The sequence below is a fragment of the Anolis sagrei genome, chromosome 6 (assembly GCF_037176765.1).
Source record: "Anolis sagrei isolate rAnoSag1 chromosome 6, rAnoSag1.mat, whole genome shotgun sequence".
NCBI classification, from domain to species: Eukaryota; Metazoa; Chordata; class Lepidosauria; order Squamata; family Dactyloidae; genus Anolis; species Anolis sagrei.
The window spans coordinates 17,350,238-17,367,224 of NC_090026.1; the positions used below are offsets into that span (position 1 = coordinate 17,350,238).

The following is a 16,987-nucleotide window of genomic DNA, read 5'->3' on the forward strand; positions in this document are numbered from 1 at the left end:
GAGGTGATTAGATGTGCCTGATTGTTTCCCCTCTGCATGGGCAAACATTTAGGTTAGTGTAGGCATGGGCAAACTTGGGCCCTCCAGGTGTTTTGGACTTCAACTCCCACCATTCCTGACCTCAGGCCTTTTCCTTTTCCCCCCTCAGCTGCTTAAGCGGCTGAGGGGGGAAAAGGAAAAAGCCTGAGGTCAGGAATGGTGGGAGTTGAAGTCCAAAACACCTAGAGGGTCCAAGTTTGCCCATGGAATGGTGGGAGTTAAGGCCTGAGGTCAGGAATGGTGGGAGTTGAAGTCCAAAACACCTGGAGGGCCCAACCCATGCCTGGATTAGTGTGTTCGTTTCAGATTTAGTTTTTTATTCAGTTTATTCAGAGGGAGAAAGGTTCCACTAGGTTCAACAAGATTTCCTCAATGGGTAATTGTAGCTACAGTGAGAGAAACAGTGAACCAAAGGGACTCCATTTTGCTTGTCACTATGAGGGTGCCTTAGAGGGAACATTGCCCTTTGGTCTTCTGAGGAAAAACACCCAGGACTGCACCACACTTCAGGTTTGCGCACGACAGCGATGACGTAACCGATCTGAGCAAGAAGGCAAAGAAAATGGCGGGCGGCTTAGCGCCAGAGGAGACACTACTACGACAACAAAAAGGCCGCCTTCTCGCGTGACCAACGCTACCCTTCAGTTGGTCCTTCTGTGAATTAAGGCCCCATTTTAGATTCTTTTTTTAAATAGCTGGGTGAAATTAAAAAGTATTCAAACCCGCAATTTTTGAAAGTCAATTTTTTCAACGCGCATGCGGGGTTGAAAAGCGCGGTGCTATGGTCGGTGGGGAGGTTTTTTTGAAGTGCGCATGCGCCATGTAAGGAAGCCAGGACTGGTAGACGGAGGCGGGTGCTCGGAAAACAATGCGCTCGTGCGCAGAAGGGCTGCTTGACCGACGGGTCGCGCGCCCGGGCAGGTTCTTGTAAATAACATTAAGAGCGCATGCGCGGCCAAAATGGTCGGCCGTTCCAAGACCCATGGGTCCCCAGCGCGCATCCGCGGCAAGATGCCCGAATCCAGGAAAAGGACTGTTCTACGCATGCGTGTGCTCCAAGCAGGGAGACTGCGGGAGAAAGTCAGCGCATGCGTACTGGTAGAGGTTGGCAACTTGCTGGTTGATGTATGACCTCACGTTTTCATGCAATTCAATGGCGCGTGAAATGATTTGCTTTCATTTGAGTGCTGACCCGACTTTATGTATTTAGGACATTTGTATGCCGCCCTTCTCACCTCGAAGGGTACTTAGAGCGGCTTGCAAGATATATACATATATATACATACATACAATATGTTATTAGCATAGTACAATATCAGTATTAAATATTATGTTAAATATTATGATGTTTTATATTTTACTATTATGTTTTTTATTTGATTGTAATTTGTATTGTTATATTGTAATTTTTGTTCGGGCTTGGCCCCATGTAAGCCGCTCCGAGTCCCTTTTGGGGAGATGTTGGCGGGGTACAAATAAAGTTTATTATTATTATTATTATTATTATTATTATTATTACTTTATAGTACTATACCATTATATTGTAATATTATTAATATTACAAGAAATATATATATATAATGCACTGGGATTGTGGCGCAGCTGGCTGAGTGTCAGCTGCATTAAGATCACTCTGACCAAAGGTCATGAGTTCGAAGCTAGCCCAGGTTGGAGTGGGTTTCCAACCATTGTGTAGCCTGTTGTCGACCTTTGCAACCCGAAAGACAGTTGCATTTGTCAAGTAGGAAAATAAGGTACCACCTTAAAGTGTGGGGAGGCTAAATTAACTAATTTATGAGACCATTAAAAAAGACTTCAGCAAGCACTCCAACAAAAAGCATGTGGGGAATGCGGAAGTACTTCATCAGCGTCGCAGATGGACGATAAAGGCGACAGCTCCCCTGGCGGCCAGAAAAAGTTAAATAGCCTCTGTCTATGTCTGTATATGTTGTATGTCAAAATTGGCATTGAATGTTTGCCATATATGTGTACACTGTAATCCGCCCTGAGTCCCCTGCGGGGTGAGAAGGGCGGAATATAAAAGCTGTAAATAAATAAATAAATAAATAAATAAATAATATTCGTATTTTAATGCAATATAATACTAATAATATGATAGTATAATTACATATTTATATATCATGTAATATTAATAATATTACAAATATATTATAAATATATGTATATACACTATATTATATTACATTACATTATATTATAAGCATAGCACTTTGGGAAAGCATGGTGAGGCGGTAGCTTTCATAAACCAAGGGAGCATTTCTATATGAATATTTGGAAATCTGTGCTTTATGGAATAAAAATACGCCCACTGTATCAACTGCCCCTAAATACATATCAATACTGCAAGCTGTCTTTCCACTCTAGTTCTTTGTGTCCTTGCCCATGTATGATAAAATATGTGTGGTAGAAGACTTTCATGGCCAGAATCACTCCAAGCCACATATATTACATATTCTTTACAGTACATTAACATGCAAGAAAGTGGATTATATTTGGGATAGAGCTTATGTTTGTTTGTGTCTTTAAGAACTACCCCGAATTCTCTGTATGGGAGCAAAATGACACAAAGGTACACCTGCCACATTCCCTCTTTTCATCAAGCTGTTAAAGGCACAGGAGCCCTGCCCCATAGCGTTTGTTGTTATACTGCCCAAATCCTTGTCTCTAGATGAGCTTGAGTGCCTTTGAAAACAGGAAAGTAAACAGAACTTACACTAGTTTTTATAGTGTTTGATCAGGGATTGCCTCACCCTTCGCAGTACTTTCTACATGGATCACGGTAAAGAAATATTGCCATTCAAATTGCTAGTTCGACGCAAAAATGATCTCGGATATCCTCGACTCTAATTTGAAACAAGTGATAGTAAAACTTTTAAGTCTTGTTATTGTCTCATATATTTGCTAGTGTGGGGAAGGCCAATTGATTGTCCTGGCACTCCAGCAGATTACGTCGTTGATCCTGTTTGGGATTGGGGGGGGGGGTAGCTATAGAACTGCCCCCTTTGTGTCTCCCCCTCCAAGAATCAGAATTATAAGCGTTGGAAGACACCTCATGGGCCATCCGGTCCAGCCCCCCGCCAAGAAGCAGGAAAATCACATTCAAAACATCCCTGACAGATGGCCATCCAGCCTATTTAAAAGCTTCCAAAGGAGGAGCTTCCACCACACTCCGGGACAGAGAGTTCCACTGCTGAATAGCTCTCACAGTTCTTCCTAATGTTCCGGTGGAAACGCCTTTCCTGTAGTTTGAAGCCATTGTTCTGTGTCTTAGTCTCCAAGGCAGCAGAAAAAAAGCCTCCTCCCTCCTCACTATGACTTTCCCTCACATATTTATACACGGCCCTCATTATGTCTCATCTCAGCCTTTTTTTCTGCAGGCTAAACATGCCCAGCTATTTAAGCCTCATAGGGCTTGTTCTCCAGACCCTTGATCATTTTAGTCGCCCTCCTCTTGACACATTCCAGCTTGTCAACATCTTCCTTCAATTGTGGTGCCCAGAATTGGACACAGTGTGATTCCAGGTGTGGTCTGACCAAGGCAGAATAGAGGGGTAGCAGGACTTCCCTGGATCAAGACACCAGACTCCTATTTATGCAGGCAAAAATCCCATTGGATTCTGTAAGTTTCCAACTTACGGTGACCCTATAACCAGGCATACAATGTGTCAAAGACATACAACAGCAACAATGTGGCAAGACTGGAGACCATATGAAATCGCAACATGATAGGGGTGTCTGATCTTAACAGATTAGAGAGATGGGCCAAAACTAACAAAATGAAGTTCAACAGGCACAAATGCAAGATACGCCACTTAGGCAGAAAAAATGAAATGCAAAGATACAGAATGGGGGACCATACTTGGCTCGATAGCAGGACGAGTGAAAAGGATCTTAGAGTCCTTTTTAGCTGCAGTATCACACTGTTGACTCAGGTTCAGCTCGTGGTCTACTCAGACTCCTAGATCCGTGTATCTTCCATGTGAAGGCTTCCATGGTCGGAATCACAGGGTTGTTGGAAGTTTCCCGGGATGGATGGCCATGTTCCAGAAGCATTCTCTCCTGACGTTTCACCTGCATCTATGACAGGCATCCTCAGAGGTTGTGATCCCTCCTAGATCCCTTTCACATGAACGATCGCCATAAGTTTCACACCCCATCACTCAGTGAGTTTTAAGGGCCAAGCAGCGTGTTCTCCCAAGTTGTCCAATGTCGAAACCACAAACATCTTCATCATGCAGCATAGAGACCCCATTGCCCCATACACACATACACATGCCATCTTTTGCGGCCAAGTCATCTTCATGCAGACCTGAATGAAAAGGGGTTGGCTGCACTTCAAAATGTATTGCAAGTATCCCTCCTCGCCATTCAGTTGTTGGGTACATTCCCTTATGCCTGCTTTGCCATTATGATTTGCCTATGTTTTCCAATGACTCATGTGTAAAGGAGAATATTTCATAATCTGCTTGCCCTTTAACAGGCTCTCTTCCCCACAAGAGTTTGCTCCTCCTCTACCAGGAAATAAATCTTTAGGGAGGGGGGATTTTTGCCTAACCCACAAGAGGATATAGCAGAAAGAGAAAACAAGCTCTCTTGCACGGTAAGGTTTCCTTCCTTCCCTCCTTCCTTCCTTCCTTCCTTCCTTCCTTCCTTCCTTCCTTCCTTCCTTCCTTCCTTCCTTCTCTTGCACCTTCCAAGTGAGAAATGGGAGTCTCCCACTGTTTTCCAGGTCTCACTTCCTTCCCTTGTAATTTATTTCTCTCTAGAGTTAGAAAGTTGCTTGATTAAAGACTGTATGAGATCTCAGGGCTATAATGATTGCTCAGAAAATGGGTGGAGAACTTCTCTTTGCCATAAAGCAGTCCATCTGACTCCTTGAGTAATGTGGACTCTGATTCTTCCTGTTGGTTTCATTGCATAGAAATCTGAATTTGCCACCTTTCTCCCTGTTCCAGCTCAAGTTGCTCTAGGCTTGTCCAGGAGTTAAGCCTGAAGTTTACATTTTCAGCAGGATTTAGGTCTGGTAAGCTCATTTCCTATCATTTCCGTGATCAGAAGAGTCATGAGCTGCTAGTAACGCATAGCCATGGGGAGGGTTATTCTAGTTACTGGAAGTAGGTGTGTCCCTGTAATAGGACCTCAAGGGTTTTCTGTATCATAACTTCCCGATACAGGCCAGGCTGGTTTCCTCAGTTTGTTGAAGGATTAAACACAATAAATGTGTTGCGTTACAGTGGGCATTGGGTGTTTCTGGATTCCTCAAAGCCCTGCCAGTTAGTGGTTGGAGGAGAGATGAGCAAGAGGACAGGGTGTGTCTGCCCTACAGCTTCTTACCCCGCTAGGCACATTACAGATTTGCTGGATTTCAGTTCCCATCATCCCGAGCCAGTAGACACCACATTGTCTAAGGGAAATGGGATTTAGAGTCCAAAACACCTGGAAGGCAATGGGTTAAAGGCCATTGCCATAATGGCGTCTTCTCTCAAACTGCGTGCATCAAACTCAAGGCCCACTGGCTGAATCCAGCCCACTATGTAATTCTGTGCAGCTCTCCAAATGCTGGACTACAACTCCTGTATTTATCTATTTATTTATTTACCTTATTTACCGTATATACTCGAGTATAAGCCGACCCGAATATAAACCGAGGCACCTAATTTTATCACAAAAAACATGGAAAACGTATTGACTCGAGTATAAGCCGAGGGTGGGAAATGCATCCACTATGGGTCAATTTCAAAATAAAAATAGATACCAATAAAATTACATTAATTGAGGCATCAATAGGCTAAACGTTTCTGAATATTTACATAAAACTGTAATTTAAGATATGACTGCCCAACTCTTATTAAACCATTATTCTAGCCTCCTTCAATGTAAATGTGCTTATTATTAAAATAATAAATATAATAAAAATAATAGAGTAAAATAATGAAAATGCAATAAAACAATAATAGAGTAAAATAATAAATGTAGTAATAATAGCACAACATACTATAAATGTAATAATAATAGGGTAAAATACTGTGAATGTAATAATAAAAATAATAAAAATAATAATAATAAAAAGATTAAAATAATAAATGTAATAATAATAATAGGGTAAAATACTGTGAATGTAATAATAATAATAATAATAAATAGATTAAAATAATAAATGTAATAATAATAATAATAATAATAATAATAGAGCAAAATAATAAATACAATAATAGAACAAAATAATGTAAATATAATAATAATAGAGTGAAATAATAAATGTAATAAAATAATACTAATAACAGAGTAAAAGAATAAATAACCTTGACTCGAGTATAAGCCGAGGGGAGCTTTTTCAGCCTAAAAAAGGGGCTGAAAAACTAGATTTATACTCGAGTATATACAGTATATCCCGCCTTTCTCTACCTCGAGGAGGACTCCAGGCAGCTTACAGTTGGCACTTACATAATGCCTCACAACATACAATAGTGACTTAAAATAAATTGGAATAAAAACTAACATATTGAACATAATAAAATACATTCCAGCCAGTGTTAAAAATACACCATCCATAATCCAGAGTCTAAGGCCATTTCGTAGTCAAATTGCACATTATTCCACATTAAGGTTATTGTACTGCATTAGTTTTCAAAAGCCTGCTCCGAGATCCAGGTCTTGACTCTCCTTCTGAAGGCTAGGAGGGAGGGGGCTGATCTAATATCCCTCAGGAGGGAGTTCCATAGACAAGGGGCCACCACTGAGAAGGCTCTGTCTCTCGTCCCCACCAGCCATGTTTGCAAAGCAGGTGGGACTAAAAGCATGGCCTCCACAGATGATCTTAATTCCCAAGATGTATTTCTCCTCGTTAGATATCATGACTAGAACTGATGGGAGTTGTGATATAGCAACACCTGGAAGGCTGCAGTTTGTTCTGTTTAACCAGGACAGCATGGTTCGAATTTAGATATAAGACTTGTGGATATGAGGCCTGACTTTAAAACCTTTAATGTTTTCCCAACCTCAGAATCTCAAATGCGAATGGGTTGCAATTCCCATTATCCCCAGTATGCATGGCAGATAATAAAAAGTTATGGGAGTTGTGGATCAATAACACCTGGGGGCCCAAATTGGGTAAAAAGTCAAGAGCACCAACCACTATGTAAAATAAATTATAGTTGGCCTTCTGTATCCATGGATTTTCCCTCCATGGAGTCAATGCCCCAAATATAAGGCTGATGTTGCCCTCAGTGAAAATGAGTTTGATATCCCTGTCCCAGAGGATTCTAATCTAATGCTTCATTCCTTCTGTAGTCGTCTTTACTTTGAAAAGCCAGACTTGGCTACGGTGGTCCACGCCTTAGTTACATCCAGAATGGGCTACTGCAATGCACTCTATGTGGGGCTGTCTTTGAAGACGGTTCAGAAGAGCTGCAGTCAGTGCAAAGATGGGCAACCAGATTACTAACTAGGGCTAGTTATAGGGAGATACTCTGTCCCTATTAAAACAGCTCTACTGGCTTCCAACAAGTTTCCAGATCCAATTCAAAGTGCAATCTATTACCTATAAGCCCCAATACGTTTTGGATCCAACCTATCTTTGAGACCTCATCTCCTCCTAGTAACTGTAGCAGACTCTGAGATCTGCCGGGGAGGGCCTTCTCTCAGTCCCACCACTGTCCCAAGTACGGTTGGTGGGAACAAGAGAGAGGGCCTTCTCAGTGGTGGCCCTGCAGCTCTGTAATACCCTCCCCAGAGACATTAGGTTAGTCCCCACTCTCCCAAGTTTTTTGGTCTAGTCTAAAAACATGGCTTTTTAAACAGGCCTTTGCCCTTGAAAAGATTTTAATGGTTAGATTTGAGGATTTAGTGATTGCTTCACTTCGGCATTTTGAATCGTCAATTGAAGACGGCCAGTTTTATCCGCAGGCATTTTATGAATTTTAATGTGATGTTTTATGTGTGTTCGCTGTTGTAAACTTATATTGTTATAATTTATATGCTTACGTACTGTTTATTTTATGTGCGGCGCTCCAGAGTGCTTTTGTGAGCCATCCCGAATTCATTCCAGGAGATGGTGTCAAGGTATAAATAAAGTTTATTTATTTATTTTATTCTTTAGAAGACAAAATGGCTGCTGAATCCATCATCCGGATCCCACCATACCATTATACTCATGTCTTGGACCAGAACTCAAACGTGACTCGTGTGGAGGTGGGGCCCAAGACTTACATCCGTCAAGACAATGAGAGGTGAGGAGGGCCCAGGATCTGGTGGGCTGTGGAGGTCAACAGGTACATCTTTGGCTTATTTAGCCAGACTTGGTCCTGTATCAATTCCATCCCACCTACACAATGGAATAAAAATCTTGACTTCTCTGGTCTGCTAGAGAGCTTAAGGAAGAGACTTCAGAGAAGATGTCTGCTGTTTCTTGTTTAATTCAGCTGGAATAGACCCACCAAATCCATAAAGTTTGTACAAATGTTAGTTTACCAAGCTGACATTGATTATATTCTGGACTGGGGGAAGTATGGCCCACGGACTCTAATATTCCTTTCTCCTTTATATAGGTGGGTGTATGTATAAGTATATGTATGTATGTATACATACACACATTTCAGTTTCATTGCATTTAGGATTCCCCCAGGCTCTTTTTAGCAGGAAGTGAAACATACATAGATTTTCCAGTTCACTTTCTGGTTAAATTGAAGGCATCTATCAGTCCTAATACAAGCCAGGAAGAATCAAGAATGTAAGATATTTTTCCTACATGCCAGAAAGAGACAAATTATCTGCAACTTTCATATATGTATATATTCAATGTTGAGGTTTGGTAGCGCAGCAGAGGAATGCTGTGAAGGGAGGGGTGTTCTCTCAGCCCTTGCAGTTGCTCTGTTTGGAATTCCTGAGTCATTCATAGATTTTGGTGATCGTTGTTCCTGTTTGCAATTATCTCTTCCTCTCACAAAGATTTTCCCCTCCTTGGTTTTTAATGAGTTGTGTTTGTGTCCTATATTTGAGTAGTTTCACATCTGCAAAAGCTGCCGATAAAATAGTGTTGACAATTTCCAGTAACATCTGCTAACCCAGATTTGCTAAGTTGGGACAAAGCCTTTTGCAAAGCTATTATGGGAGCTTTCTAAGACCATATAACTTTGCTAAACCTGAGCTGCTATGAAGCTCAAGACTAGAATCCCAATGGTGATATATGCCAACCCAAATAGCCTTATTCACATGGCCATAGTTTTTATGATGATGCATAAGAGTTGATGGAAGCAGAGTTGTGCCATGTAAAAGTTGCAAAGGCAGTTGTGCTTTATGAATAACTGCATCCACAAGCCTACTTTAATAGTGGTTTATTGATCGTTGAGCAACAGAACTACACAGCACTATGACACACTTTATGTGGTTGGTGGTGCAAGCTATTATTTCAGTACCATAGCACACATGCCATAGTTATACTTGTATAATTTTAAACTACCTGTATACAACATGACAATTAGATTTTGACTCAAATGGGTCCAAATCCCTAGATGTCCCTTTCTTCTGATCCCACCCTTTTTCTCAACCTAGGATCATATTTCCACCAGTTAAGATGGTCATGGTCCCCCCACGCCATTACTGCATCATCCTCAACCCAGTCATCCGTGGAGTAGACGGTGCCATCCAGCTTGACCCAGTGGGGCAAGTGCGACTCAGGCATGCTGATCTAGAGATCCGACTGGCTCAGGACCCCTTCCCTTTGTATCCAGGGGAGGAACTGAAGCAGGTAAGGATACGTCGATCTCTTCCTTTCACAGAGGGCAGTATTTGGAACCCCATTCTGCTGAGGTTATTAAATCTTGCATCCCCGTGAGTGTACCGTATATACTCATTTATAAGTCAATCTCTTATATAATCCGAGGTGATGTTTAAAGGTCAAAGTTATGGATCTTGATATGACCTGTAGATATGGGTCATTCCACAGAGAAAAGTAAATACTTCCTGAGGAGGCCACCTGCCCCTGGCTACCACTATTTCCATATTCGGATATTTAAAAAGGCCAGAAGTGTCTCCACAGCAGAGAGAGCAGAGGATGCCGATGCTTCTTTTTGGTTCTCCTAGGATGGATAAAGTTCTTGTCTTTTGCCATTCTACTGAGAGAAGGAAATGGTTCAATTTTTATAAGAATTAACATGCAGAATAATAATAATAATAATAATAATAATAATAATAATAATACTTTCTTTCTAGACCACCTTCTCTCCTCGTAGAGACTCAGGGTTGTTTACATACATACAAAACAGGCAAACCTTCAATGCTATGCTAAAAATCACACAACAGTCAAATAATAAAAATAAACATTAATAAACTTATGAACAGAAAAGAATTAAAGTTAATATAATAAAAATACTAATACATACACTAATAAAACATAATTGCACAAAAACATGAATCCTAAAGCAGTACACTACTAGAATTTAAAAGGTGCCTAATGTCAATGATAATTTAAGTACAGGCTGTAGGTGCTAACCCTAGCAGCCATAAGGTGCTAAGTGCTAGTCCTCCTCCTCTCCATACGCTAAGATACATAAGTGTGTCTTCAGAAGTTTTTTTGAAGGAGAGGAGAGTGCGGGTTTTTTTTATTTCTTTAGGAAGGGAGTTCCCCAGATGGGGAACGATCACAGAGAAGGCCCGCTCTCTCATTCCCACCAGCCATGCTTGAGATGGAGGTGTGACCAAGAGCAGGGTCTCCTCTGCTGACTGCAGTGCACAAGATGGCCTATATAGGGAGATGCAATTGGACAAATAGCCTGGACCCAACCCTTTTAGGCCTTTATAGGTAACGACAAGCATTTTGTATTTAGATCAGAAGTGGACCAGCAGCCAGTGGAGCTGCCGTAACATGGGAGTGGTTCTCTCCCACTATGGAGCTCCAGTTAGTAATCTGGCTGCTGATCTCTGAACTGGTATTTTGACCTGTAGATAGGTCAACCCAGTTTTTTGGATGAATTTTTGGTTATAAATTCTAAACTTAAACCTCTTTGAGTCCCCCCAGGGGAGAGAAAGGCAGTATATAAATACTGTAAATAAATAAATAAATAAATAATAGACTTATACATGAATATTTACAGCAATTGATATCTCTTATGCAGTGGGCTTCTGCATTGCCGTTATTCCTTAGTTGCTAAATCGGAAACATCTAAACTTCTATTTAGCTCACTACTTCTACCAAATGTGAGGACTCCACAGCTATGGTACCAAATGTAGGACCTTCTAAATGCCCTCATGGTTGCCCGTGTTAGACTATTTCTATAATCCCACCTGTGGACACCACCATTCTTGAACCACCAACTGCCTTGAATCCCTGTTTAGGAGAAAAATGGGATATAAATCCTAATAAATAAAAATAATAAACCATGACTGTCACCACAGATACCCTGCATTTGAATTCATGCACCACTAGTGTAGTGTAGCTTTCTCGGAGGCACAAATCTATATAAATAAAAGTGTAATGTTTGTTTGTGAAATTAACATAACATAAAAACCACCGGACGAATTGACACCAAATTTGGACGCAATACACCTCTCAGGCCAACGAGTGACCATCACTCATAAAAATACTGAAAAACACAGCAGAAGAGACTTAAAAAGCCAAAAAAGCAAAAAGACGCTACAGCGCATGCGCAAAACCACATATATACACAAACACACACACACATATATATACACACATACACAAATATATACACACACATATGCATATATACACACACAAAACACACATAGACTGGACCACAGCAACGCGTGGCAGAGGATAGCTAGTGTACAATAAAGAAAAAAATATGAAACTTAAGTTTTACGCACAGTTAGAAATTACTTGTCAAAATCCTGACTGACCCTAACTAATTAATTTACATCTGTCATTCATATTCCTATCTTTGACAGCCACATCTCTCACTCTGATTAACAGATCCTTACGTTATTACATACGCTATACCTCATATACCTAACTTCTCTGACAACCTTTTCTGCAACTATCTACATCCTCAGAGACTTTGTACAGGCAACAGCTTGGCCAGTATGGGATCAGGATGCCAGGCTAACCAGGCCTGTTGTCTAGTCCAGCAGATGAGTTCTTATATTCTTATTCCCTCTCCTTTCTCTCCAGGGTGTTACCCCACTGCAGGTTGTGTTAGCTAACACTGCCCTCCACCTGAAAGCCCTCTTGGACTTTGAGACTGACCAAGGAGACAAATATGTTGCTGGAGACGAATGGCTGTTTGAAGGGCCTGGTAAGTGGCAATTGCAGGCAGGAATGAACCAAATTTCTGTAGCAGAACACAGAGGCAGAACATTTCGGCTTCAGTCCCTGGCATTGTCTGTTGAAAGGTGGGGAAATTACTTCCTGAAACTGTGAAGAATCATTACTGGTTAAAGCAGAATGGGTTTTCCTCACCATGTCATACTCCAGACATGTTCTATTGCAAGTTCCATTATTATGGGTTGGTAATAGAAGCTCCATGCAGTCATGCCGGCCACATGACCTTGGAGGTGTCTACGGACAACGCTGGCTCTTCGGCTTAGAAATGGAGATGAGCACCACACCCCAGAGTCAGACATGACTGGACTTAATGTCAGGGGACTACCTACCTTAATAGAAGCTAACCCCCCCCCCCCCCCCCGATGGCGTAGCAGGTTAAACCACTGAACTGATTAACTTGCTGACCGAAAGATTGGTGGATCAAATCCAGGGAGTGGGGTGAGTTCCCACTGTTAGGCCCAGCTTCTGCCAACTTGGGCCCCCTGGTGGCACAACGAGTTAAACCTTTGAGCTGCTGACCTTGATAACCAAAAGGTTGGTGATTTGAATCCAGGGAGCCACTGCTAGACCCAGCTTCTGCCAACCTAGCAGTTTGAAAACATGCAAATGTGAGTATTTCAATAGGTACAATGAGTCCCCCTTCAGGGGGAGAAGGGCGGGGTAAAAGTGCATGAAATAAATAAATAAATACTGCTTCTGTGGGAAGGTAACGGCGCTCCATGCAGTCATGCTGGCCACATGATCTTAGAGGTGTCTATGGATAATGCTGGCCCTTCAGCTTAGAAATGAAGATGAGCACCACCACCCCCCTAGAGATGGACATGAGTAGACTTAATGTCAGGGGGATATCTTTACTATGGCTTCATTAAATGGAGGAGGAAGACTATCACATGGTTCAAGTGCTGGCTTGTGTTTTGCTTCACACTACAACATGCCTGGAAAGTCGTAATCTGACATGTTTGATACTGAGTTAAATGGACAAATAATGTGACCTGGAACATTTTATGGAATGCTGGAATTTCAGGAAGTGCACTAGGGCTCTTGAGCAGAGGGTTCTGTTGAACTACAGATCCCAGAAATCTGTAGGCTGGAGCCATAGCTATTAAAATGGTGTAAAACCACTATATTTTGCAGGGTAGATATACACCAACAACTCAAACTCCTCGTAAAATGCTAATTTTGGTTTGCAACTTCCCTCTAGCAGACTCTAGGAAAGTTACCATTCTGAAAGTTTTAGAAGAGTGATACCTTTTTCTAGATCTCCTCAGGAAGTCAATTTGTTTACGTAGTTTATGTAGCAGGTACTCATCGGTTGTTTCGTTTTTGTAGGCACTTACATCCCACGAAAGGAGGTGGAGGTGGTGGAGACCATCCAGGCCACCATCATTCGGCCAAACCAAGCCATAAGACTGCAGGCGCGGAAAGAATGCAAGGACAGAGAAGGGAATAAACGTGTGACAGGTAACCCTGCTACCTTACCCACAGTCTTTTAGGACTTTCTTTCTTTTCAGTCTGCCATATCTGGTGTTTCCTATTCCTCCTCAGGTGAGGAATGGTTGGTGAAGCGGGTTGGCGCTTACCTGCCTGGAGTATATGAAGAAGTTGTTGATACTGTGGATGCCTTTATCCTGACTGAAAAGGTGAGTGGTTTCTTTGTTGAACCTAATGGTTGATGAAATACATTTCCTAAGGTCGTTTCACACTACAGAATTTTAACATTGCAACTGGTTTGTTGTTTGGGAGGCACTATTGCTGTTTGGACTCTTAAGTACTTCACAAAACTACAAATCCCACAATTTTATAGGGTAGAGTCATGGCAATTAAAGTGGCATCCAACAGCTTTAATTATGTGCTGCGAATGAGATCTTACTATTGGTCCCGTGGTGACACCGTGGGGTTAAACTGCTAAGCTTCAGAATTTGCTGAACGAAAGGTAGGCTGTTCAAACCTGTGGGACAGGGTGAGCTCCCATGGTTAGCCCTAGCTTCCGCCAACCTAGCAGTTCAAAAACATGCAAATGTGAGTAGATCAATAGGTACTGCTTTGGCGGGAAGCTACAGTGCTCCATGCAGTCATGCTGGCCACATGACCTAGGAGGTGTCTACCAACAATGCTGGCTCTGCGGCTTAGAAATGGAGTTGAGCACCACCTCCCAGAGATGGACTCGACTAAACTTAATGTCAAGGGGAAACCTTTACCTTTACTATTATTGGTCCCTTTCTTTTGCCCCATTCATGGACCCCGAGAATGTCTCTGAAACTGAATCTGGCCCTTGTGTTGAAAGGGGTCTTTTCCATTGACATTACCAATAGTAATGGAGCCCCCAGTGGTGCAGTGGGTTAAACCCCTGTGCCAGCAGGACTGAAGACCAACAGGTCGCAGGTTTGAATCCCGGGAGAAGTGGATGAGCTCTTTCTATCAGCTCCAGCTCCTCATGCGGGGACATGAGAGAAGCCTCCCACAAGGATGATAAAAACATCAATTCATCCAGGCGTCCCCTGGGCAACGTCCTTGCAGACAGTCAATTCTCTTACACCAGAAGCGACTTGCAGTTTCTCAAGTCGCTCCTGACATGACAAAAAAACAACAACAAAACAACCCAATAGTAATACAATAGAATGAATCCAGGCAGCCATGGCCCTGAGTCTGCAAGCCCTGATTAAGGTTGTTGAAGTTAAGAGTAACTTGGAGATCTCTCAGTCATGGGATGGGTTTGGGTCAATGGCAGCTGGAAGGCAGTTAACAAAATACTTTTGTGGTCAGCAGCATACAGAAGGAAAAGCATTTAGAGACAGAGACTGACATTCTGAATAGGACTAAAGTCTTAATTGAATAGTTTTGCAATATCCATACTCACCTCGAAGCTGCTATAGTATTGCAATATTGCCATTTTGAAAATGGCAACCGTTCTTTTCCAGTTAACAGCTTGTTGAAAATACAGGTGTTTCACTGCAGATATGACAGTCTTTTTCATATTCCTCCCTTTCTTTTGTTAATCAAGTGTTCAGTGAGTTTGTCAGCCTGAACTTTTGCCTGCTCACCCAGAAGTATTGCACCACTTAGTTCAGAGGTGCTTTTCCTAGGTAAATGTGGTTAAAGACACACCCTTTGAATGTTCTAGCTCAAAGAAAAAAACATGCTTCACAACTGAATAATAGACTACAGATTTTTAAAAGCCAAGTCACAAAAATTGCTTTTAAGCTACTAAGAAGCCTTTTTGGTTCTTCAAACAAAACTAGCATTGTTTTTTCATACAGGGTGAGGCAGCATAACTTCCTTTTTTCAAAACTTACTAAAACCCATTGTATGAATCAGAATGTTTTTTAAAAAAATTATAATGTAGGCACATACCTAAAGTTTTGTTTTACGTAGTTTTGAAGATCAAATTAGGTAGGTGAGGTCCCCCATTCTCCATTCTACATACACTGAGTAAACCGATTTCTGGCGTTTGTCATGACTCTTGCCAACATAGCAGCGTTATGTTAACAATGTCTTCCTGGATGTTGGTCTTCAAATCTTGTAGAGTCCTTGGACGGTTCACATAAACACATAGAAAAAAATCACAAGGGGCCAAATCTGGACAGTGGGCTGGCCACTCCAAATCTGCTCGAAAAGTAGGCATCAACGCAAAAGCACGCTCCTCACTGTTCCAACACATGATGGCAACTAAACTGTGTCAGGACAAAACTTTATACTCCCGCCTCTCGAACGAGACCACTAGCACTCCGCTACGTCTTCAACCGACTGAATGGCGTCCATTTAAAAAAAAGGAAGTTATGCTGCCTTACCCTGTATTTCAAACATTAAAAAATGAATAGGATGTTTAATATGTGCCTGTTAAAGTCCTTTTGGAGCAGAATTCAAAACAATCTTAACAAATTAGAGAGATTATTGGCCAAAGCTAACAAAATGAAATTCAACAAGGGCAAATGCAAATACTCCACTTAGGCAGAAAAAAAATGAAATGCAAAGGTACAGAATTGGAAACAATGCCTGGCTCAATAGCAGTACATGTGAAAAAGATCGTGGAGTCCTCGTGAACAACAAGTTTTATTTATTTATCGTCTCAGGAGCAAACCAAACAGTTGTATTGCATTAAAAAGAAACAAAACACAAAGTTTACAAACTTGGTAGTTGATTAAATGTCCTTTGACCAGTAGCTGGCCACTTGGAGTGCCTCTGGTGTTGCTGCAAGAAGGTCCTCCATTGTGCATGTGGCAGGGCTCAAGTTGCATTGCAGCAGGTGGTCTGTGGTTTGCTCTTCTCCACACTCGCATGTCGTGGATTTCACTTTGTAGCCCTATTTCTTAAGAGAACAACAAGTTAAACAATGTCATGCAGCTACAAAAAAAAGCCAATGGGATTTTGGCCTGCATAACTAGGAGTCTGGTGTCTAGATCCAGGGAAGTCATGCTACCCTTCTATTCTGCCTTGGTCAGAGCGCACCTGGAATCACACTGTCCAGTTCTGGGCACCGCAATTGAAGGGAGATGTTGACTCTAAGCTAGAATGTGTCCAGAGGAGGGCGACTAAAATGATCAAGGGTCTGGAGAACAAGCCCTATGAGGAGCGGCTCAAAGAGCTGGGCATGTTTAGCCTGCAGAAGAAAAGGCTGAGATGAGACAGGTATAAATATGTGAGGGGAAG

At 41.8% G+C, this 16,987-nt stretch overlaps 1 protein-coding gene across 2 annotated transcripts in view; it reads left to right on the plus strand.

Moving 5' to 3' along the window:
- The first annotated feature begins 4,553 nt into the window (after positions 1-4,553).
- Positions 4,554-16,987, plus strand: part of MVP (major vault protein) — a 35,045-nt gene continuing 22,611 nt past the window's right edge. Inside the window, exons 1-7 of one of the 2 annotated variants that reach the window (XM_060780280.2) lie at positions 4,555-4,660; positions 5,016-5,083; positions 8,159-8,288; positions 9,610-9,805; positions 12,188-12,311; positions 13,670-13,801; positions 13,886-13,980. In XM_060780280.2, the coding sequence (XP_060636263.2) occupies positions 8,167-8,288; positions 9,610-9,805; positions 12,188-12,311; positions 13,670-13,801; positions 13,886-13,980 (669 nt within the window). In that variant the 5' untranslated portion in view covers positions 4,555-4,660; positions 5,016-5,083; positions 8,159-8,166. Of the gene's footprint in view, positions 4,661-5,015; positions 5,084-8,158; positions 8,289-9,609; positions 9,806-12,187; positions 12,312-13,669; positions 13,802-13,885; positions 13,981-16,987 lie in introns of both variants that reach the window. The other variant, XM_060780281.2, reaches the window with a different exon arrangement.